Source organism: Patagioenas fasciata, chromosome 1 (genome assembly GCF_037038585.1).
Source record: "Patagioenas fasciata isolate bPatFas1 chromosome 1, bPatFas1.hap1, whole genome shotgun sequence".
In the NCBI taxonomy this organism is placed as follows: domain Eukaryota; kingdom Metazoa; phylum Chordata; class Aves; order Columbiformes; family Columbidae; genus Patagioenas; species Patagioenas fasciata.
The window spans coordinates 100,536,038-100,561,352 of NC_092520.1; the positions used below are offsets into that span (position 1 = coordinate 100,536,038).

The 25,315-nt window shown below is 43.9% G+C and overlaps 1 protein-coding gene and 1 long non-coding RNA gene across 2 annotated transcripts in view; one reads left to right on the forward strand and one right to left on the reverse strand.

The window, feature by feature from the left end:
* Positions 1-7,421, reverse strand: part of TSPAN7 (tetraspanin 7) — a 101,424-nt gene extending 94,003 nt beyond the window's left edge. Inside the window, exon 1 of the mRNA XM_065859963.2 lies at positions 7,264-7,421. Within this exon, the coding sequence (XP_065716035.1) occupies positions 7,264-7,344 (81 nt within the window). The 5' untranslated portion in view covers positions 7,345-7,421. The remainder of the gene's footprint in view (positions 1-7,263) is intronic.
* LOC139828557 (uncharacterized) lies at positions 6,591-23,231 on the forward strand. The gene is made up of 3 exons (XR_011740304.1): positions 6,591-6,735; positions 22,646-22,721; positions 23,043-23,231. It is a non-coding gene; the product is annotated as an uncharacterized lncRNA (long non-coding RNA).
* The last annotated feature ends 2,084 nt before the right edge of the window (positions 23,232-25,315 follow it).

Here is a 25,315-nt window from a genome sequence, read left to right on the forward strand (position 1 = left end):
TCAGTCACCTACGTTGCAAGACATTGGGGTCAACAGGATTTTCACCCGCAAATTTTGTGTATGCAGAACAGATTCGGTACTACAGTAAAGCTAACATCCCTGTAGCAAGTATCATTGCGCTTGTAAAGCACGTGAAAGACTGAAGGTGTTTCTGCAAGCTCACATACATAAAGAGTCTTTCTAGACATTCATCTATTAGCTCCTCAGCACATAAATTTGTAGGACAGTTGCAACAACTGAAGAAACAGTAATAACAATCCAGAGATAGGGACAACAGTACCAGGTAACCTAATTTAATGCCCTGATAGCACAGGGAATGGATAAATAGTCACATAACCAGAGATAAAATCAGATTCTTGGATCCATTTTAAATTCCCTTGGTTTACCTACAATAACTGCCTCTGTTTCCTTGACGAGCAAGGCTGGTATGAACCAGCATCTAAGAAAAAGGACTCCACTGCCTTCTCAACAGAAAAGTGCTAAGGAGGCCCCCTCCAGCACCCTTCTCTAGAATTTGTATTTACACTGTTTATGCCAGACAACAGGTTGCTTAGAGCAGGAGTGAACTCTAAACAGTCTTAGTGTTTACTACACAGGCAGCACTACCTCACCAGGCCCCTCTCCCATCACCTGGGAAAGAGCAAGGGCTTCTGCTACCGCTTGTTTATTAATGCATTCTATGTCTTCCCAAATATAACTGAAACACTTCAAGTCACCCACTGTCCTGCTTCACCAGCCCAAACTGACCTGTTAATGTGAAAAAGTTACCATCCCCAGACTAGAGAACTGTCCAGATAAAACTCAAAAGTCAAGGTGTAGCAGGTACCTCGTCAAGATGTAAGCATTGTTACGCAAATAGCAAAGAAAAAAAGAGCATTTAACCAACAGCAAAGTCAATTACTCCCTTATATGATGTGTACAATGCTAATTTGTACCATACACACGCAATTTTCTGAGCATGAATGGATATCAGCAACGCAAAAGCTATTCCAACCTGCCAAATCCTGTGCTCCAAAATACGTAAGATGACCACGCTGGTAAACCCAGTTCCCTATCAAGGAGGAGAACAGCATGAGATCCTTGCAATGTCTACAGGCACAACCAGCACCACACGGCAGCTTCCCCCTCCCTGTACTGTCTCACCCATGGGTGGCCCCAGGGGACAGTAGGGGACTGTTCTTGCACCTCCTCCCAGCACACCTGTGAGAACAAGTGGAAGTCACGGCTTTATCTCTGCTTACTCGCACTTACCACAGCTGTCATGCTGGCATGGCTCTCCTCCATTAGGACTGTCACAGAATCATGTAATCATAAAATAGTTTGGGTGGGAAGAGACTTTCAAAGCTCATCTAGTCCAACCCCCCTGCCATGAGCAGGGACATCTTCAACTAGATCAGGTTGCTCAGAGCCCCGTCCAGCCTGGCCTGGAATGTCTCCAGGGACGGGGCATCTACCACCTCTCTGGGCAACCTGGGCCAGTGTTTCACCACCCTCAGTGTAAAAAATTTCTTCCTCATGTCTAGCTTGTGATAAAAACAAAAAACCCCACCAAAAACACCTGCAAAACTAAGTCAAGTTGAGTAAATACCCCAACAGGAAACTTAGAAGGCTGACTCTGGAGTTACATTTTTAAATACCATCTAGCTTTTTTTTAATGCTGTTATTTATTTAGCCAGTAGAATTCATCTTGGGCTGCACTCACAAGAAAACACCCTTATCTTTAATCTTTCATGTATGTCATTATGAGAACAGAACAGGAAACAACCAACTTAAGGAGGCAATGGCATGACGTTTATGCCTAAACAATGGAGCACTTCATATCCATCATGACAGGAATATTGTGCATTTTTGAGAGTGCGATTTTTCTGGATTTCAGGTAACAAATAATAAAATTTATTTCTAAAAGTATAACGATGACTTTGCAGTCAATGGAACCACAAGAAGATTGAGCAATTCAAGCCATATGGGAAAGCTAAAACATTTCCCAAAATATTTCCTTTAAAACTGTCTGCTAACAGATATTAAAAAAAAAAAAAAAAGACAAAACATAAGCATGGTAAGAGGTATTAAAAAGACCAGACACATGCAGAAACCAATGAAGAAGCACTGAAAAGTAGTTCTGGAGAGAAAAGCAGTAATTTCAGTAACCCAGCTGGACATTCATAGTGAAGAGGACTAATGCCACTAGTAACTCAAAGGGACATGCAAATTTAATCCCATATTATAACGCATGGCCCAAATGGCTGCATTTAAGATGGGTCAGCAGTTCAGCCATAAATCTGTGTTACGGAGCAGGCCATCGTGTTCGCTCTTTGTCTCAGGCATTTCCCAGAAAACAGCTTTGTGAGCTCCTGAAATGGTGGGCGAATGCCACCTCTGCCGTACCCCTGCAGTGTGAGGACCAGGAGCTGCACGCCCCGACACCACAGCCGCTTCCAGCACCCCTCCAGCCCCATCCTTTCTGGGGAAGCCTGACAGAAGAGGCAGATGTGGGGGCTGCTCCTCCGAAGCAGACATCGGGTATCCCCACATCCCCCATGCCAGAGGGGTCCTGAGCCACTCATTCTTCGCAGTACCATCTTCTGAACACCTGACCCCTCCATGCTGGTGACGCTGCATTCCCACAGCTACCAGAGGAACTGGCTAGAAGAAGACTAAGGAAATGGAAATGTGCAGTTTCCAGCTGTTTTAAAATCACAAAGCTGGCTGTGGCCTCACAGCCAAGCAACACTTACCTGTCCTGCCATACTCAGGTCCACAGCTCTCCTGCCACCTGCTAACCTCCAAGGTGTTGCACCAGGATGCACAGATCCATCTTCCGAGTGACAGAAACTTGGAAAATTAAACCACTATTACTGCAAATAGGTATCTCAGTTCTGATTTTAGCACACAGCAAAAGACAAGCAAAGTTCTAAGAACCTAATTTGGTATCCAAAACATCAATCTTGGTCAGAAGATGCTCTTCAGATCAATGGCACACCTTGGAAAAATATCTGAATGGAAACTCTACTTATATGCTTTTATTGCATTAATTAATGGCAAGAAATTCCCATACCAGCAGGACAGCACACAAAAAGCATTCATTTGAATGCCAACTGTCTCACAGGGCATAAAACCAGAAGCCAATCACTTTGCTATGGTGCCTGTATTGGGCAACAAGATTTGCATGGAAGATGAAAGCCAGTTTCTGCAGCCTTTTAAGGAACAGTGCACACACCCTTAAAGCTCCCTCCCAAAACACAGGCTGTTAATTTGATAACAAAATAGATTTCAAAGCCTACAATGAAACATTACATATACACACATTTTAAGATGTAAGATCACTTAAGAACTAGAAAAATACAAGGTACTGAAGGGTGCTTAAAGGTTTCACTCCCGTATAAAAAACTCACTTTAAATTCTAATTCAAAAGTCATCCTACCTTAAAAACAAGACAGGTTATATCTCAGATTTCTATGCAAGCAATTTATGATACCCAAAAGGAAAAAAAATAAAAATAGCTAACAGCCAAGCAGTGCTTTTATTGCCTTTTTTAATCTACTAGTTCCAAACCAGATGCATTCAGTACAGAATTCTGATTAGGAAAAAAACGGCTGTTGAATTTTTATTACTGTGTCCCTCAAGGACCAAAAGCGGTAACCTTAGGCATTTAATGTGTACTATGAATAACAATACATATGAGCACATAAAAAGCTTGTTATCTCAGTTTATGGAATTTTTTTATCATGTCAATACATTTACAGAAAGAAGTTGGGAGTACGGTGAAGGGGAGGAGACAAAGCTATAAAAATAACAAATACCATTAAATAAAACCTATTTGGAAAGGAACACGCTACGCAGTATGAAATCTGAATGAACCATGTCTCTTCATTAACGCCCTGCAGCTCCCATATAGTCAGTGGAGCCTCATTTAATGCTTACACTAAAAGCCTTCATCTGCTTACATCTCACTCACTGATACAAATGCAATTCATATTTAACCCTGACAAATAATCATTCATGATAGGAATGTACTGCAAATGTAGATTTTCTTCTTTTATAAATAATGTAAATACAGAAAAGTCCTTCTGGATGTTTTAAAACAGCTCACCGGATTCAAAGCAGCATCTTCTCCCCCCGGTCCCTCACATCACAATCCATAACCACCCGGCCAGATATCTGAAGGGTTTCCATCACATATTTCCCTGTCACAGGACCACTTTCCTCCATGTGTTATACTGCAACTCCATCCTCACAGCTAGAAAAAAAAACCTGTACAAACTGCAGCTAAGCAACACAGGGCTTTCTTCTTCAGAAATTAGCTTACAACCTCTCAAAAAAAAGTGAGTAAACCGTCAGAATAAAATTCTACACACCAGCCATTTGTGGCACTGGTGTGCTTTCCTTCTGGTATTTAGATAAGAAATATTTTTTTAAAATAGTTCCTCCTATTGCGTCCTTCCTATATTTTCAGCTCTAAGAACTCATAGGGACCAAATTTAAGCTATGCTGAGTCTAGATCCAGCAGCTTTTGAGAGCACAAAGAGCACCCCAGAAAATAATGGAGGTGGGCTGAGACAACTCCATGCATCTCTCAGCTCTCAAACTTGCCTGTAAAAAGAAAACGAGGATACCACCAGAGTATACCATGTTTCTGCTCTATGCATGTCAATACGTGCAGCCTTGCTCCAATTATTACTAAATGAGTTGATTCAAAGGCCAGAAAGGGGCCAAAAATGTGAATTAACCTTCATTTTTCTGTCCTAAACCTTCATTCTCCTTAACAAAGACTTAGAGCCTCCTGTCAACTACTCTGGGCCTTTACCATGCCCTTTGTTATCTTCTCCTGTTAAGATCTGCCTAGGTTTCCCTAGGCAAGTGCCTTGAGAAACCAGATGCAACAGCAAGCATGGTGGAAAAGAAATTTGTTCTCATTTCTCTTATAAGGAAAGGCTGAGGGAGCTGGGTCTCTTTAGCTTGGAGGAGACTGAGGGGTGATCTCATTAATGTTTATAAATATGTAAAGGGTGAGTGTCACGAGCATGGAGCCAGGCTCTTCTCGGTGACAAGGGGCAATGGGTGCAAACTGGAACACAAGAGGTTTCACTTAAATATGAGAAGAAACAACTTCTCAGTGAGGGTGACAGAACACTGGAACAGGCTGCCCATTGAGTTTGTGGAGTCTCCTACTCTGGAGACATTCAAAACCTGCCTGGACACCTTCCTGTGTAACCTCATCTAGGTGTTCCTGCTCCGGCAGGGGGATTGGACTAGATGATCTTTTGAGGTCCCTTCCAATCCCTAACATTCTGTGATTCTGTGATTTTGTCAATGGTTGCAGGATTCTGACTCCAACTGTTTATTTTCTTCCTCCTTTTCCAGGCTCAAGGAAGAGCACAAACAGACAAACACGCTGATGGCTGTTGGGTGTCAAGTAACTGGAAGAGCCACGTTAGTGGGCCATGCCCTTGCAGAAGACTGGGACACATGGGAGCCTGACAGAAAGTTCAGAAGAAAAGAATTTGCACTAGTGCATCCCATCAGCACAGACACATTGCTATGGCCCAAACCAGAGCTCAGCTGTGTTATTTACCATACGAGGTCCCAGCTGTCAACCTGGCCTGGCATCACAGCAGCCTACAGCACAAATGCCCTGAGCCAGCTGCTTGGCTTAATGTACAATTCTCTCTTTTTTAATGAGATTAGTGTTCATGAAAGGTGCTAGCTCAACGGGCATGCTGATTTAAGTCCTCTGTTTATTCAGGCTACAGCAGATACAGCGGTCACTTTTAAAAAAGACGTCATTTGAAAAGATACCATTAATTCATCCGAGCTCCTGCAGCTGCTCATTAATCGCAGGAAGAAGAGGGATTTCTTGTAGATCCATTGAGAAAACTGGAAAGGCTGAATCCTGAAACTGTGGTAAAGTGTTCAAACTTAGCAACTTACCTCCTTCAGACTAGCGTGAAGGATCTATTGGCCAGCAAAAAAACAACAGATGATTTCAGCTTCCTATCCATTTCAGTCATCAGACACATCTGCTGCGGTTACCACCAAAATTGTTAAAAAACAAGGGGGGTATGTTAAATGCGGGGGGGGGAAGGAGGGGTCAATAACGCAGTGGTATTGCCATAAATATGGATTAGGAAAATGACTTATGACTTTCTATTATGCCTTTTTAAAAAAAAAAAAGCCGATGAAGTAAAAGTTGAAACAGGAAAAGTTGTATGTTCACTATAAAGATGTAAAACGTTACTTCCATGAATAAGCAATTCTTTGTTTAGAATGCATTTTTAAACAGAATGACGAAAATCTGAATTACTCCATTTCACAGACACTTTTCACAGCATAAAGCTATTAAAATGATAATACACAATCAGCTTTTCTTGCTAGGAAGTGACAAATTTGCTTCAGTGTACTGTATCAATGATGCGCAGATTACGGTCTCTTAACAGTACACAGTGGGGCCATTATCATATGTTGTCACCGTGTACCATTAAAAGGTCTTTAATCAGGAGATTGCCTCCACAATACGCTGCTCATGCCAGGGATCTGCTGAGTAACAGGCCAGGACGCTGCGAAAACCTCCAGCCTCCGGGGTCGCCTGAAAAACCCGGCTCCCCGTCAGTCAATCACTGCAACTCAATTAATGTATCTGGGTCATAAAAATGGTTTACGGGAGCCAGAGCCGGGTTACGAAACGCAGCGCGGCGGATCTACCGGGCGGCGGTGGAGGTCAGCACCCGGTACGCACAGGTAAGAGCCGCGCCGAGCACCGCGGAGGGGTCGTCGGGGAGGGGGCACGGAGGCAGCAACACGCCGGGCCCCGCGGCGGGACGGGGATGCGGCAGGCAGCGGGCAGACGGGCGGAGGGGCCGCTGCGCGCCCCCCACCCTGGTCCAGCCGGCCAGGGAGACGGTAGAGAGCGGGGGCAGCCATCGCGCAGCAGGGGAAACCCCTGCAACTTTCCCCCCCGCGAGGGTATTTGTTCACCGCAAGAAGAGGGAAAAAAATATATATATATAAATAAGAATATAAATGTGTGTGTATATATGTGTGCATACACATATATGTATGCACATATATATTCCGGCATCAAAAGAACTACTTCCCCGCACGGCACACCGCTGACATCCCGGCGGAGCCGCGCTGCGGAGCCCCCGCAGGCGCCCGTCACCGGCCCCTCCGCCCGCCTCGGGCAGGTGGGGGCTGCGGCCGCCGCGGGGGTGCCCGGGCCCTGCCCGGCGGTCCGTGGGTGTCCGCGCCGCGCCGCGCCGCACTCACCCAGAAGACGAAGGAGTAGATGATGAGGAGGGTTTTCAGACACGTTATCACGGGTTTGGTCTCCATTCTCCTCGATGCCATAATACTGAGATCCCGGCTGCAGGCTGGGCGCGGGAGGAGGAGGAGGAGGGAGGGGAGGGGAAAGGGAGGCGGGCTGGGGGAGGGGGGGCGGAGGGAGGTGAGCTCAGCGCTGGGCTCGCCCCGCCGCGCCGCCCGCCCCGGCCCGGCTCACCGCGCCGCCTGCCGCCTCCCGCAGCTCCCCGCCGCCAGGGGGCGCTGCCGCGGGGCGCCGCCGAGGGGAGCGGCAGCTGCGGGGTGCGGGAGCTCCGGGGGGATGCGACCCGCAGGCGGGATCTGCAACCGCTGAAATTTCACCTGCAGGGGGCTGACCGCAGGGCACCGGGATCTGCCCCCTAGGGTGAAATTCGCTGGAATAAATATCTCGGGGTGGGGAGGAAACAACCTGGTTTTGAAATATAAAGTGAAAGATCCACCCACCCCCGGCAGCCCCCTTTTCTTGTGAAGATGCTCATAGGTTTTTCTTGGCCTTGCGCAGGGGATGGGGGAGGTGTGGTTGGAAAAGTCGGAGCTGGACAGGGGATTGCCCATATGGGAGAAAATAAATATCAATGTTATGATGAAAATTTATGTTCATATTCAAGCTGCAAGGATCCGGAGACCATAGTAAGTGCAAGTACCGCAGGTTTAACAGTGCTTTGCTTGCAGCCATATCATATGGGTGAGCCAGGCTGCACTTAAGAGCTTGCAGCAGATCTGTTTGACGGGCCAGGGCTCCTCCAGCTCTGCCTCGCTGACATAACTCTCTGGCAGCTCCAGTGCAAGCAGTGGGGTTGAGACAGGAGGATTTATGAATGCTACCTTACAAGAGCAGGTCGTGAAGCTGGGATGCAACTGGGGCCAGATCCCTAACTTTGGCTTCACCTCAGCCTTGAATATGAACATTGAACCTTAGCCTAAACTGATCAGAACCCTTGTACTTTTGTATGTCTTTGAGACCCTGCGCTTCAGCTGGGACAGGCCTGCCTCATCACTGCTGAGCCAGGATGGGCCTCCAATGGAACAGAGTCCCAGAGAGCCTGCTTCTCGTCATTGTCACTGCAGTTACCAGCCCACCGTGAAATCCAGCAAGGGGTGGACAGCGGAGAAATAACAATATTAGTGTAGGAATGGAAAGGGAGCTAATCCTGCAGAACCATGGCAGTAGAGCAATGGCGTGGGTCTTGCCAGCCTCCCCTGGGTGAGGATAAAAGAGGCTCATGGTGTGGCTGCCCTCAGGAAAAGCACGGCCAGGATGAGCTTGCACGTGTGCCTTGGTAGCCTGAACTGCTGCACAAAGCCCGTGGGCAGGTGCGTAAGGATGCTTTCAGGTTTTCCTTTCTGTTGCTCGTGTTTTGGAGGGAGGTACAGACAGCAGGAATTAGCACCACACCTCCTAAGTGGTATGCTTGCACACCCCTCAAAGTAGTGCTCCAAACTACATCTTTTACTGCATTAAAATCAAAACAAGGTCAATGCTAAGCAGCATATCTCCTCAAGCCGCAAAAACAATGTAGTTTGTGCAGCTGAGACATATCAAAGTGATAAACCAGACTTTGCCATTCAAGGGACAGTGTTTAAAAACAGAGAGAGAGAAAAAAAAATGGTTCCTGAGCAAGGGCTTTTGTAATATACAGAATTTTTGCCACGAAGACTGCCTCAAAATTTTGCTGGGTTTGACTTAAGACTTGAAGAGTTGATTATTCGAATAGATAGCCTACTGTTTCCTGAAACAATGAAGGCATTTAAAGGATGCTTGGAGGGGGAGTATTCTGTAGGAGATACTGTTTTTTGAAGCAATCACCACTTTTGTGGAAAATTCAGATGACAGGTGTATAAATCTTTATTGACTTGACCATTAAAATGTAAATAAGTGCAGTAACTTCAAAAAATTACATTGACACTAAAACCAGTTATAAATATTCACTGTAGAAAAATTATGGTAAGATTTTTGACAGAAAATAGCTAAGCAAGAGAAACTTATCTTCCTGCCCCTCACACATGGACTGTGGAAAAGATAAATGCTGCTGTCACAGGCCAGGGGACAGTAACCATTTATTTCAGTAGCTATGGTTGTACCTCCCTCCCTCTTAGGGTGTTTTTAAGAAAGTGTGAAACAAAATATACTATCAACCAGAACGTAAGTATCCAGCCAACTGAAAGCAAGTATGGCTATTTTGGTAAGTGCTGATTTTGACAGACTCACATTTTTTTTGCCAATAGTACCTGATTTTATGTCCCTCCATCTTGTAGGGCCTAATTTGAGATACAGACCCTACATCTTCTCACAATGATATGTGAGGATTGAAACTCTATACATGCCTACAGAGCTTCCGTTTACAATGTTGTTGAAACTCTGAGAGTTTTGCACCAGGGAACAAGAGAGAAAACTGAGGTGCAAGAAAAGAAGTCCACATCAGGAAATAATGGTTCCTTCCTCCACAAATGTCAGTCCCTGGAGGGGATGATGTCCTGAGAGCTGAGAAACAGAGAATCCATCTTATCTCCACCCAGACCTACAGCCTCCTGCCAAGACTGTGTTTGGAGGAACACTGAGTTGCTTTTTGACATACAGTCAAGAAGCATATACTTTATTTGATGTAGATGCAAATTTTGGATTAAAAATGAGAATGTCTGAACAGAGCTGGACATAAATCTGCCTGGTTACAGCAAATACCATTAAAATATGACCAGAGTACCAAGCCATCAAACATTTTCGGCTTAAATGGAATTACCAAACAATTGTTATCCTTCATGTGTGCGTTGGAAACAGATTTACCTTTTAAAATTATTTTATCATAGTTTTGCAGATTTGGGAGTGCAGATTTTCAGGAGTTTCTTGAACAAAATCAAAGCAAGTCTTTCTAAAGCAAAATACATTTTTAATTCTTTAATCCATGTTTGCAAAGTTGGGAACATAATTGTTCTTCACATCTCCCCACAGAGAGAACATTCTTATAGCTATTCAAAACAGGACATTTTTGCCTAGCTGTGTCATTTGAAAAATATTTCTTTTAAAACACTAGCATTTTCTTCTGATAAGTGGTGCCCATGAGTTCCTTTTCTTCGTAATGCATGGGGAATATTCTCTTTCTTAATAAGTCTACCTGCAGCACATCAATCTAGAAGGAGCTCCTACATCTTAAAACAGGAGAGCATCACATTGCAGAAAGTGAAAATGAGGACCTCCATCCTTACCTGAAGCTGACATTGGTTATTTGGTGGTTAAGCAGGAGCTTTCTGGAGAAAATTATAGAAAGCTGTAAACAGCCCTTGTATCAAGTGTGATAAGGCTTTGCACCCTTCTGTGATTGTAGCAGGTGTAAGGAAATGTGGTGCTTTCTTCTCTTCATGCCCACTCTGGCTTTTCCCAGATTCCCTGAAGTGCTGTTGAAGGTAAAGACTGCAACCTCTTCTGTCCTTTAGTGGGTATTTAGGCTTATAATGCACACTTGCTACAGCCTCCCGGAAGATCAGAGGTTTGAGTTTTCTTCTCTTGCTCTCGTTCCTTCTCTCTCCATGTTGCCTGCCAGAGTCTGTCCTCAGCTGACTATACCTACAGCCTGGGTCAGTCTACTGCAGAGTAAAGACAGCCTTTTTGGAGAAAGGTAGAAAGCAGAGGGAAAAATAAAAGTTTGATAATTTTACTGGCCTCATGTGTCTCAGGTGAGTTCAGGTGGCTCCATTCAGGTCCCACCAGCACCTCCACATGGTGATTTGGCTGGAAGAAAGCAGAGCGCTTGCACAGCAGCCAATTCTTTGCATGGCTGGTAGCTGTGTGCTTTTGGCAGGTGTATCAACGGGACCAAGCTGTCAGACTCAAGCCCCAAAATGTGTTTTCTAAGGAATCTTCAGGCTTTATATGCCCTCAAGGAAGCTATGGCAGCAGGTACACAACCAGTCTCAGGGAATTATTTGTCAGAAGAGGCCCTGCAAGGAGTCACATGTCATGTTGATGATGGCAACTAAGGTATGTCCATTTATAACAACTGATGAAGAAGATCCAGTCTCCTGCAGCACAGATATAAGGGAGCAAATGCAGATGTCAGCTTCAGGAGCTTACTAACAAGTATGAGTTAGGATGAAACACAGATTCAGCACCAATTCAGGAAAAAGGTCTTGTGGGATGGATATGCAGTATTGAGAACATAGTGCCACCTCAAACTGATGAGCAAGCAGTATGTGTTTATGGATGGACATTTTAAGAAAGCTTCAGGATGCTTTATGGGAATGCAGATCGTGCTTTATGAATTACGCTCAGTAAATTAAGACTTTTGGCTTATCTTAGGCCAAAAAGATATGTCAAGGGAATAGGAATCAAAAGACTTAGTTTTAGGAGAAAAGTGGTGAAAGGAGTGAACTTTATAACTCTAACAACACAAAATAACCGGTTACAAGATCAAAGTCAGTACAGAGATTAACAGAACTAACATGAAGATTACATTCTCGTCCTCCTGGAAGCCAGATGACAACTAGATTTGTCCACTTGCCATGTTTGTTTCAGTGATGTTTTATTATCATTATTAGATGATAAGGTAAGGGCTCTGCCGTGCTGTGAATCTCCTTTGGCTCTGGATTGTTTCTTGCCAAAGGGGCAGTGAAATTCTTGATTTTTTGAAGCTTTACTTCCAAAGCTTGAGCAGCTTTGTCCCAAAAGCCAAGTACTATGTGGAGGCAGGAGGGAGTGTGTGGTGGAGTGATGTCCTTTATCCTGTTTCTCTTCAGAGCAGGCATGTAATATCTAGCTTTTGTCAGTAATGTTGATACAAATCTGCTTTTCATAGCTTTTCCTATTTCTCAGCAAATACCTTGATTTAAAAGGGAAGTTTCTAGCTGTTTTGTAGACAGGCATTTCTGATGGCTTGTGATTACTTTCCTGATTACTCCAAGGCTATGCAAAATGTCCCCTTTGAAGGAAGTGGAAAAGAAGTACATTTGTGACTAAGTATAACTGCCATATCAGGATAAATTAAGCTCACCAGCATTTAAAGAGACAGGGTGGAAGACGTGGAAAAGATAAGAGGTCAGAGAGCAGAAAAATACATAAACACCATATCTATATTATTTCAGGAGAAGCATTATTACATTTCCAGATGATATGAGTTTTGACACAGAGCAAGAGAAATTAAGCCATACAATTTTATAATCTTAATCTTTAACAATAAAGTGACAATTAACCCTGCACATTTGCCAAATCACTCAGATTGGTTTGTCACACACTGTAGTTTCTCTTTTTTTAATTGTTTTCTTTATTGGTAGTTCTGAATACCAGTGCCAGATTCTGTCTTGTCATTTTCTTAAGGTCAACAAATAATTTACAGTTACCTTAGGAGGAATTAGATCACTTCTTCTGGAAAGATCAAGATGAGGGGTTAAAGAGCATCTGTGAGGTCCCCCTTATCCATGGTTTCCTGTTGTTTAGTTCTGTCAAGAAGCGTGGTGGAGCTGCATCTTAAAATTCGAACACCACAGCATTCAATACTGTTTCCATTTCTCTCCTTTTCCTTTCCTGACTGTGCTGTGATTTGTTTTCACTAGATTTCTCCTAAGTCTGCCCTGAAGCAAGTGCAGACAGAGCTGGGTATCCTGGCCTATTTTCTAGCCCTGGTAGAAGTTAACCTCTTGTCATCGCAGGTTTGCAAGTCTTTAGGTAAGAAGTAGGGACAAGCAAGCAAATTCCAGCTTTCTGTTACATAGGTTCAGCTATCCCTTTATGTGACAGATGGAGACCCTAACTGACATTTAAGTGTCTGCGTAATGTGCAATACTTTCTGCCTGGCAAAACACCAGGGAAAGGGACGGGTCAGCTTGGCACCTTCAAGGACCTGCCCAAACTCCTACCTTGTCTCTGACAGCAGCCACTGGTAGGGATATGGGGAGGACACTGACAGACCTCTAGCCTGGGGTGCTAATTGTCTGTGGTTGCACCTGTAAAAGCCCCATAGCAGGAGTGTTCACCATCCTTTTAGCAGAAACCATTCCAAACAGTTGCAGCTCCTTGGATTTGCAGTGGTTTTCCCCAGTTTCAGAAAAGCCTGGGGCTTGCTTTTCTTTATGTGCATCTCAGGCCTAGTTCTAGAGGAAGGAAAAGCATAACCTAAGCTTTGTGCAGCTGTTTAGGCAGAAAAGGAATCCTGAATGTCCTCGGCTTAGGGATAAAGGGATTGGGAAAGCTCAGGTGTGTGTCAGCAGATGGACTATGGACAACATGGATGCTGCCGAGGGAGGTTACGCTGTGGAACTTCCACTACAATGGAAACTGATATTGCCTTAGTGTGATACAACAGTGTAGAATGAGGCAAAGCACTGTAGGAAGAGGGTCACATCAGGGACCTGCAAATTCTGTCATTAACTTCAGGGCACAACTGGCAGGACCTGATTCCCAGTGGGAAAGAAGATACCCTGGGAGGCCCAGAGGTATACTTACTTTATGCGGTATAGAGGAGGACAAGGGGCAGTGTGTAGAGAGTCACAGAGGCCATGGTTAGCCCAAGAGCTCTTCAATAAATAGCCATGCTCAAGGTGACAAAATGACACCATGCACACAGTGAAAGTAACTTCGAGGTACGCCACAGAAATTTTGAACCAATGTGTTTTCTCTTGATATGGTGCCTAGGTTTTCTTCTCCTCCTCTGAACAATGCTCCTATTCATGCTTCAGAAAACAAGAGGATTGATTTTTAAAGTAGCCATTTATTTTACAACAGCATGCTAGTGATAAATAGAGAAAAAAAATACAACAGTTAATTAGTCAGCATGCTTTGGCAAATAGAATTAAGCTGTAGAAAGCAATAAAATTTAAAAAACAATTCATTACAGATAAAGTACACTGACAATAAATCTTGAAACAACCAAAGAAACAAGAGTAATATTTAGACCGTACCTTGTACCCACTTCAATGCCAGTCTAGGCAGAGATCTTGATTTTTGAGGACAGGCTGTTAATACTTTGCAGACAGACATCTGTTACATGAACGTGCAAAATATGCAGGTCCAGCTTAGAGACCCAGCCTTTTTTTCTGGAGCAGACTCCTTCCCTCTGATGCTGGAGAACAGAGCTGATGTGAACTGCTCATTCAGACACCTCTTGTTTTTTGGATGAGCTGAGAGGTGGACAAGCGCACTTCTTTTTCCCTTGTGGTGAATTTTTTGCTCTGTGCCCACATCCTTTTCTTCTGGAAGAGCAACCTCAGCACTGTGTCCTGGAGGTGCTCTTTCCTTATCCTTCTCAGGTTCCTTCAGTGAGCAGCCTCATTTCCTCCACAACTGTATGGCAATTTCCTAAGCCATTGTGTGAGGAGCTCTGTTCCCTCTAAACAGAAAGCAGCGAACAGTCCAGGACTCAATCTGTGTCAGTCTTAGCAGCCATAACAACCACTGTCTGTCAGGCCCCTAGCACACCCTCCTACCCATCCTAGGGTCTTGACTGCTTGGGATCAGGGCCAGCTTAGAATCATAGAATATCAGAGTGGAAGTGACCTCAACGATCATCTGGTCCCACCTTTTGTGGCAGAGGCATGGTCTAGACGAGACGGCCCAGCTCCCTGTCCAGCTGAATATTAAAAGTGTCCAGTGTTGGGGAATCCACCACTTCTCTAGGGAGATTATTCCAGTGGCTGATTGTTCTCATTGTGAAAAATTTCCCTCTTATATCCAATCAGAATCTCCCCAGGAGCAACTTGTACCCATTACCCCTCATCTTTTCTACGTGACTCCTTGTAAAAGGGAAGTCTCCATCTTCCTTGCAGCCACCCTTTAAATACTGGGACATGGTGAAGAGGTCTCCCCTAAGCCTTCTTTTCTCCAGGCTGAACAAGCCCGATTCTCTCAGCTTTTCCTCACATGGGATCTTCCCAGTCCTTTGATCATCTTTGTGGCCCTTCTCTGGACTCTCTCCAGCCTGTCTACATCTTTTTTTGTATAGGAAGGACCAAAACTGGACACAATATCCCAGATGTGGCTTGAAAGGTAATGGGTACAGGCATCACATCTTGAATCAGAAGTGTTTGAGAAAGCACTGTAAGAAGCCTCAGTGGATATGGCTGCCCTTCTCTCAGGAGGTGCTCCTAAGCTGGGCACTCTACCATGCCCTCTGCATGAGGTACACTGCAGCTACATTGCAGCTGTGCCCATGCCCATGTCTGCGGTCCAAGCTGGTCAACCACTCTAGATGGGTTCAGGACAAGGAATGCAAGAAGCATACGCATCCTGTTCAGAAAATCTCCCTGGCACTGGAAACAAAGCACCGTATGCTCAAGCAGCAGGAGCAAAAGGATGAGTTCAAGGCAAAGGGAGCTGGGACCAGAAGGGAGGTGCACAGGAGAGCCACCACGACATCTTCCTTCATGCTCCCCCATTCTTCCTTATGGGGCACTGGTGGATTACACACAGCCACCTCCTCTCCCTGCAGCTCCGAGGGGATGCCTCTTCCACTTTATTTGCTGATATCCTGCCCCTGAGGTTGCTACTGCTTACAGGCATCTTCTCCTCTCTCATCAGTTTTGGCCACCATCACCCCCATCTGTGTTGGCCTCACAGTCTCTCTGAGGCCCTTGCTCTGTTAGCTGCCTGCTCAGCCCACCGTGCAGGTGAAGCCAATAGCAGTACCAGCAACAACCACTGGGGCAAGAAGATCAGGTCCTGTACATGTGCCATTGTCCCCAACACAGAGCACGGCAGGCAAGACCCAGTGCCATTGTCACTGGTGCATAAGGCACAAAGGTTGCCTGCATTGCTGGCCCTTCATGCTGGGTCTGCTGGATTCAGACTGTACACACTCAAAGATTTTTAATTAATAAAGAGTCAACTAGGGCTTTCCTTTTTTGGCATGTATAGTTGAGACTGATAATGTTTTGTAACAGTTGATTGTCTTTGAAACATATGGTTCTTATACAGGTTTGTCCTGTATTGTATGTGTTAATGCTGCCTTTTTTTTTTTTTTTTTCCCACTGGCAACCAACAGAAATATACCTGTATTAGGAACTGAGATAAAAGGTTTATTGAGTCATTTGGAGGAATTTTTAATGATGTAAAAGTCACTCATATTCAATACCCAATCTCACATGGCAAAAGGAAATACAAAAAAAGGGCTGAATAAACATCAGCAGTGCAACACACTGTGGAAACAATTTTTGAAGACCTCAGGTTCCCCTTAGGCTTCTGACCTGGCAGGCAAGAGCTGCAGATCAGCACCAGGACATCCTGTGTCTTCGTGACACCCTGCCGACTTCATCAATGAGGGATGAAAAGTGTGCCATCAGTCCCAGGGAGTCACCACAGGCATCCCAGTGACACTCGTCTGAGTGTCCCCTGTGGGGAAGAAGAACTCAGCAAGTCTCTTATTCATCCCTTCGGTGCCTGAGAATATATAGGGTTTAGAAAATAAAGTCAATCTCTCTGTCTCTTCACTTTTGCCGTTTCAGAGAAGCAAATTATTAATTTTCCTTCCAGCTTACATTTTACAGCCCTCTCCAAGTCCCAGCCCAGCCTGCAGACACGCACAGGGTCTTTTATCCAACCTTTGGAAAGTTCATATGTAAGTAAAGGAGCTGCATGGACTGCACGAGTCACACAAAGTCAGACTAAATTATATACTGGGGTTTTGGGTTTTGTTTTGTTTTACTAGGTTCTGGTGGCTTCAGAAGCACAGCAAAGGCCTCTATAATACTTATGAATGACTGATAGGATATTATCACTTCGCAGGAGCAGGACAGAAAACATTCGCAGTGGGTGCACGACAGAGGTGGTAGCATAGGGAAAGAACTTCACCATTTCCATGCAGGAATGAGAGAACCAGGTGCACCTTTCAGGGATGTGTTTTAATGCAGGATTCTTTTTTTAGCACCAGGATACCACTGACATTCAGAGTATTGCTGTAGTCGGTAAAGTAGTATCAAATAAAACACAGAGCTCTACATTTACTTTCTCCTGAAGATTTTTCTGTCAAATTGGGTCAACCTCTAAGTAAAGAAAGTGAACATTTTAATCTGTCAGCACTGCAAACCTAGCTTGGGATTTGAAGATTACTTTTCTGCTTAGAGATCTTGTGGAGTCTGATTTTGGCAAGCGGTATTGTTGGTGCATGAGACATAATGGTATATAATCCAAAACCTGATAATTTCTGCTTTGCTTAGCTTGCCATTATTTTAGCAAACAATTGCTTTGGTGGGTCTGAGGGGTAATATGAGCAAATAAAAGCTCCATAAAGATATTTTTTCCAACATTGAAAATGAAACATCTCCCCAGTTTTTCAAGGAGTACCATTTGTGACCTTTATAAAAATACTCTCTATTATAGACAGGAAAGCAGATCATAAAACTGCTCTGCCCAGATCTGCAGGGGAATCAAACAGATGGCGGAGCCCACTGCAGTTTGGATGAAGATTTCATAGCTAGATATGCAAGAAAATAGCAAAGTGGCTTCAAGGTCAGTGATGAGGTGAAAACAGTGGCCAGATATTCTTCAGCTATGAGCATATGCAGCCTTTCTCACACATTTAAAGGAAATGCATCAAACCCAGAAATTCCTTCACTACCACGAGCAAATGATCTGGATGCAAGAAAATATTACAACATGGGGAGAATTTGCTTGCTTAACGGCCGCTTTTAAAATGTATATTCTATGTTGATTTTTTTTTGAATAGTTGTTTATGACCATTTCTGTGTGTACATGTACGTATTTTGTTTAATCCAGTTAGATTTGCAGATGGTTATACAGCAGATTGTAAATAATATTAGTTGTGAATTTTTGCAACAAAAATGATTCTCAAATAATGGTTATTGTTATTCAATTAGTTTTGGGCCCAACACGCATCTAGAGTTGTTGGCAGCTGATTTTTTCCACTGTATTTGTGTCTTTTATGCCCCCACAAATCTCTGAATTGAGTAGTTATGATTTTAAATGGAAAATTTCCTCCCTGATTTGTTGTGTTCTTTTAAAAAATAAAACCCCCTAGCAATCTAGCTTATGATATCCATCAGGCTCAGCTACACAGATCTGGAAGCTGTATTTCTCTTTTGTTTATGCCATTAGTCTGGGTTTAGTTAATTTTCACGTCCAGATGTTTCTTGTGCCTTTTTCTTTTTTTTTTCCTTTTGGTTAACAGGATATAAATTACCTTGATAGGCCAGAGCTGTTTGCTCTGTTTTACTTGTTTAATTTCTGGGTATGTTTTACAGAGCCTGGTCTCCCATCATCACAAAATAGCTTTTACTGGCTTACAACACAGATTTTGCAATAGTTATTCAGTGGCATAAAATATGCACAACCAACAGAAGAATAAGTCTGAGTCCACATCTCCTCTTTCATTAAAGGGGCACCAAGAGCTGCTCTGAAGAGGGCTGGATCCAGCTCCCGGACCATGAGAAATACAAGGACTCTGGTTAGCATGGCTGAAAGAACAGAGATGTGGGTTCCCATTATGAAGAATGACTCCTACTTGCTGGATTAAGTTGTTGCCTTCAGAAAACAACACTAAACTGCATTGTATTTAGTATCTCCCTTCTATGAAAGGCAAGGGTTTTGGCTTTACTATTTATCAGTGAAAGGTGCTGCACAGCAGCATTAGCAGACCTGCAGTGGGTTGGCTGCCAAGCAAATTAATTCTGTGCTGCATCATCTTTTGCTGAATCACTTCTGGTCCTGAGCTTTCCCCCTGAGGGAGTGGAGGATGGTGCCAGGGTTGGGGTAGCTCCTCAAGGTTTTTTCCTGCAGGGGATTCTGAAGAACGATGGTTGAGGTGTGGTGGTGTTGATTATGCCTTAGTAGACTTGAGCAGATCACCACAACACTTCTTCAGTTCTGGGTGGTCTAGGTGCCTTTGCATATGGGTATGTAGCTACTGGATTATATAAATCACTGCAGCAATCAAATACTTCCTGCTGCTTTTCCAAAACACTGCTGCAGGGTCACTAACGCATTGCATACAAGGATCCCAGGGCACCTTGTACTTTTTTCTGGAGGCTTTGAAAACTTAAAGAGATGAGATCCACTGATCTTAGAAAAATACTGGCAACAGGTCCTCTCAAGTACTAAATTTGAGTGGCAGAGGCAGCCCTGCCTTGTTCTGTGCTACCATTTCTCCGTTGGTAGTCAAGGGCTAACTAACATTCATAGGCAGGTGTCACAGGTGTCACCCCGAGGCTAATTTAAGGGACAACAGAGTCCAAAACAACTTTTATTAAACAGGGTTTTAGCACTCCAAAAGTGACTTAAATATAGGTTCGGGTATCAGTTGAGGAAAATTATTAAGGGGCAGCAACTGGTACAACTGGCGGTCCACAGAGTGCACACACGTGGCTTCACCCAAAACAATGCCGGAACCACCCCCGAGTCCCAGAGGAGTACACACTTGCCTGAACACGGTGCGGGATTATTCTTAAAGAGATAAAGTGTATGCTCACGATTCCGCGAGGGTAAATTTATAATACACTCGCAATTCTGCGAGGGTTCATTTACTTACACGTGCGAATGTGCACGGAATACTACACGTGCTTATGTGGAAGCACGGGAGGAAAATACACTCGCGATTCTGCGAGGATAAATGTATAATATACTCACAATTGTGCGAGGAAATAAAGTTACACTCGCGATTGTGCGAGGAAATAATTTAAAGTACGCGTGCAAATGTGCGCAGAATATAAAGTTACACTCGCGATTGTGCGAGGAAATAATTTTATACGTGCTTGTATTAAGCACGGGAAGTTACACGTGCATATGTGCACGGAAAGGATAAATATACTCGCAATCCTGCGAGGGGTTTTACTCACACCCGTGGCGGCCAGGCAAGCGGGGTCTCCATCCCGGGGAGTGGGGTTCTCAGCAGCAGCATCTTCCTCGTGCTCCGAGAGACCGGCGACAATGGGCGGAGTCTCGACGAGAGTCCCGTTTTTATACTGGCTGATCAGACCTGACTGTAGGCATTCTAGAAGCTTCTCTGCACCCCCACACCGTGTGTGGGGCGCCCCTGAAGCCTCCAAACATCCCCCACACTGGTCACAGGTGCCCAGCGGCTCACTGGCGCCTCGGCAATCCCTTCTCCTAATGGCCCTGGCCAGGGTGCTCTGGGCCAAACAAAAGAAGCTGTTAGCTTCAAGTAGCAGAGAGAGGGAGATGTGCCTGCTCCCTCCATACTGAAGGAGGCGGGGGGGGGGGGGGGGGAAGAGAGGGGGGGTTTGCATTCTGCCACAGCAGGTCAAAAGAATAGAACTGCTTCTAAAATTTTCCAAAGCTTACAAAAATATGCAGAGTCATTACTACTTTTTCTCTAACCAAAAAGGCCCTGATTCAAGGACCTGCTCTTAGCAGTTACCATCTCCAGATGTTTCTAGGTGGGACAAGTCAGCCTACAGCAGCACTTGTTTCACTTAGGGACCAGCTGCAGGTCCCTCTTGGGCACCTTCTTTCCGCCAACCAGCACAGCTGAGCAGAGTTTGAGAGTCACAGGGCAGCTGATGTACATACCAACCACTATCACTGAAATTGCATATTAATCGTTATTCAGACTTACAGTGTCAAATGCACTGGTTTCAGTTTTATGCTAGCCGGCCAAGATCTTGAGCTCATGCTCCTCAAGGATCATGAAGGAGACTATGCAGCAAGTCAGTGAGATTTGTATGCTGAAAGTCACTCGCGCTTTGAGAGCCTGCCAAAAATAATATTTCAGACGACATGTATAACACTGCCAAAACCGAGGTGATGAATGGCTGTATCATTGAATTTGGATGCAGAATGAGGGTCAGGTTCAGAACAGTCTACTAGTAGGCTATTTACACAATCTAAGCGGGATGAGACCAGGGTATTTTGTAATCAATGCTTATTAGAAATAAATTATTTAGCCCTGGTTTATTCCAAAGTACAGTAGAGGGAGGGCAGAGAGAAATTAAATCTGGAAGGTAGATGACAAGACAAGCTTAGGACCATAGAGTGCCAGGCTTATCTGAGCATTTGGGAGTTGCCTCTAGTTAAGCACAGTAAAGCAAGGAAGGGGAAGTGCTGATGGTGTCTTTTGGAACCTGTACACATTCAGGGGTTGATTCTGCAACACTGGTATTCACTCTTTTCTTCCAGAAGTGTAGTTGTTCATGGTTGATATTAATTCAAGACATGGGAATAAGAAGTTTGTAGATGAAATACTGCATATTACTTTTCCTGAAGATGAGAGGAGTTTGAATTTAAATAATGAGGCTTAGTTCTGAAAGCATACAGCCTAGCATTTCACTTTCTTATTGAAGAATTTTATCTCCCTGCGTAACAGGCAGGTGATACAGCAAGAAGCATATAACTTTTTTCTATCTGGAGAAAGATACAGGTCAGGTACAGAAGGTATCAGGTCTTGGCTGAATATCCTTCCCTCTTAGCTTTTGCTTTTCAGTTTCATTTACAGTCTTCTCTTTAACCAGCGGGTGCTTTTCCATTGCTTTTGACTGAAACAGGGGCTTTTTATGGCAAATTACTTTGGACTGAAGCCAGTTTTAACCAGTTTTATAGTCAAAGACCACGTGACCAAGAAAGTTATCGCAGTAATTCAGGTCCACCATGACAACTGATGAGAAGAAAATTGAGAGCATACCTGAGAGATAACAATAAAGTGACTGACAACCATGATGTTGCTAATTGCTATTAACTTAGGAAAAGAGCAACATAATTTCTAACATGCACAAAGGATAGTGCATGGAGGTATGCTGGGAGTGTCATGGACAATTTAATTAAAATAACTGAATATATGGTAATTATGGCTACATCCTACTACAATTTTTGTGACCTCACTGGTATCCTTTCTTATACATCGGTCATAAGCTCTGGGAGTCATGACTAGGCAGTCCAAATCCATGCAAAAATGACCAGTCCTTGCTGTGACACTGTGTCCAGATAGTGCCAACAGATAGATGACTAAGGAAACCACCTAGCGTAAATTAGTTGTTTATAACCAGAAAACTCGTGTGAGAGCTCATGATGCACATGGCTCAATGGAAAACAAATGTAATAAGAGAATAATAAACATGTAATTAAATGGAATTTAGAGCTGAGGCTATCTATCCAAAAACATCTGTATAGTATTGCCATAACATCTAGCGATGAAGAAATCATCCCCATTGGGTCCGAGCATACTAGTTTAACAGATATTTGTTGTTTCTACATCTGTGCTTAGATTACTAAATGGCTTGTGCAAGGTAAATTAAATCTCATGGTTGAACACTACATTAGAAACATTAGCTAAGCTTTATAGACCCAAATGTTTGCAGAACTATTCCAGATCACAAGTGATTATTTATATCAGTCTTTGTATTAATTTATTGCCTGCCCCTAAACTGGAGTGTTGCTTTTCAGATAAAATGTTTCAGTTAAAAGAAGAGCTGAACTCCAGAAAGACAGAAGACCTTGATTCAGCATAGCAAAGAGGACGGTAAGGATTTAAATGTTTGTGAATGATGTATTAGTTTGCAGTTTGAATTCAACTCCAGCAGAAATCTTGCCAAGATGCTTGATTTTCTTTCCACACTTACCCGTAGAGAGCAGATCTGGTAGCTGTCCATTTCATTCAGTCAACAGTCAGATTTTGAATCACGTACTAAACAGTTATCAGTCTCTCACTCTTCCACCCAAACAAACCCATTTCAGTTATCTTTACGGTCAGAGCTGGAGCAGAGCTGGACACATAAGGAGTTTGTCTTTAGCTGCACCCTTCTGCCCAGTTCCTGCTCAGACTCCTCATTCTGTGTTCCAGGACTGGACCACAAACAATTTCTGGTCAAGGACTTTACCACGTCTCAAGGATTTCTCCTCTTCTTCACCACTACCAGCCATCAGTCATGCCTGTCTGGGCTAAAAGTGTTGTCTGCTTTGTCACCTGGTCTCCTCATGCTTCCTCACATTCTCCCAAAACACCCCTTGCCTGCTCAATGAGGGTTAGACGTGGCTGGTACCAATTCTTGCAGCATGTGTTTGTCTGTGTACAGGCACTGATGAACTATGGTCCCTCTTCAAACATCCCTGCAAACAAACAATGGCAATTCAAATGTTTGCTGAAAAACCAAAGGAAAGGGGTGCAAGCCTGGCTGAGCAGGATTGTCTGTCTGCTTAGGCACCAATACTTGAGGGGACCTATCTCCACTGTTTTCTCAGCCAATTTCCAGCTATGTACTTAACTGCTTATCTAACTGATAACCCACTGTCAGCATCTATAATCAAAAAACACTGATAGGCTCCAGAGAGATGTATGTTTCACTCTCCAGGGCAAAACTGAAGGTGACAATGCTGCAAAGCCTAGATGGTGAGAGTGGGCCTTCATACGAGGGAGGAAGAGGTGGCTGTACTTTCGTTAGACAAAGAAGTCACGTTTTTAAAGGTCAGATCTTTCGTCTTTCATTTCCTAGGTAAAACCTGTCCAGTGCTTTGAAGTGCATTGCTGCTCTAGTTGTAAATAAAGAAACTTAAATGTAGGCCAGTTTATGAAGCAGCACTCAACACTATAGCTTACATGGCATCTCCTCTTTTGAGACTCGTCAAAAGCAAATTTATACCAAGAGGTGTTGCCTTACAACTGGTTTCAGATTCTTGTAGAATCAGGGATTGGAAATGAACACTTTGGCAATGGTGAAAACTGCTTTGTGTTTGAAGAGCAGAAGTTAAATGGCTAGCCTGCATCAATTTTTCCTACTTCACCTTTGCAGCAGTGCTAAAAACAGACAAAAAACACAAACAGCTTGCCTGCTTTTATGAATTCAGGTTGCCCTAGTTTATATGGATGTATGTGCATGTGTGTATGCACAGTTACTCTGGGTGAATGGCAAGAAGAGCTCCATCTAGAAAAACTGTTGTGTATTTTGGGGCTCTTACACGCTCAGAGGAACGCTGGCAAAGGTTGGTAAATGCACCTTCAAAAAATGTGGCTTATAGATCAGAAAAAAAGGACTGTAATGCATTTAGAGTAGCCAGTTGTGCTTTATGAATAGGGTATCCTGGGGCAGTGAGTAGTGCTCCTGGACACAGAGTACAGCTGTATATACTCTTTATAGATGGTGTAGAAGAAGACCCACATGGCAAGGCTTGCCTTTGCCGTGTTAGGCAAGTGACCCTTGGTGTGATCTAAAGGAATTAAAGCAGCTCACTGCCCTTTTTTATAGAATTTATCAAAATGAATAATAGAGAAAAGATAAACTGAAACAAGCATGCTACTTAGTTAATTTACAAAACTAATAAAAATGCAAAAAATACCATAATCATATTACATTCACAAGTAAGAATGAATCAATAGATTAGCTACAAACTGCTTTTGTACTGAATTAACACAATATGCAATCAAATCAAATGATGAGGCTGTCACTTTCATTCTCAGTCCTTGTCACTAATGGGGTTGTGCTGAGTGAGTCAGAGAAAGAGTTGTTTGCTTTCTGACCAAGAGTATCTGGCATCCTACTCAAAATACTCCATTCACTTGGCTGGGAGGAGCACAGGTCACACAATGTGTGTGATTTGGACTTAAACCCTTACCAAGACAGAATGACAGAGGTGAGTGATATTCTTCTTCCAATGTAAGTTATGCGCAGCTATCCAGATACAAGCAATAACTCTTCACATAACATTTCTTCCAGTCTTCTGGCTGTTTCAGGGTGATGGGTGTCATTACCAACTCCCCGGCCCATGCAGAGTTTGTGGGATAGCAGACCCACCTGCTTAACACAGACAGGATCACTATATGATGCATGATGGCAGCTTTGGAACAGCTTTCAACCTCATCAGAACTACCTAATGTTTATTTTTATGAAACTGTGAAAGGTTTTTCTCCCTGAACCGTACACACTCACTTGTTTGTAACCGGGGGAGGAGGATGGCGGGAGGAAGAGAGAAAATAATTAGACTGAGGTCAAGCTGGCAGAAGAGCAATTCAGCGAGGAGCCAGTGGTTGTGCCTGCGAGGCAGGTGAGTGCCCACTGGCCAGGGCTTGACCAGGGGACAGAGCCGCTCAGGCACTGCTTGATTCACTACTGGTGACACACA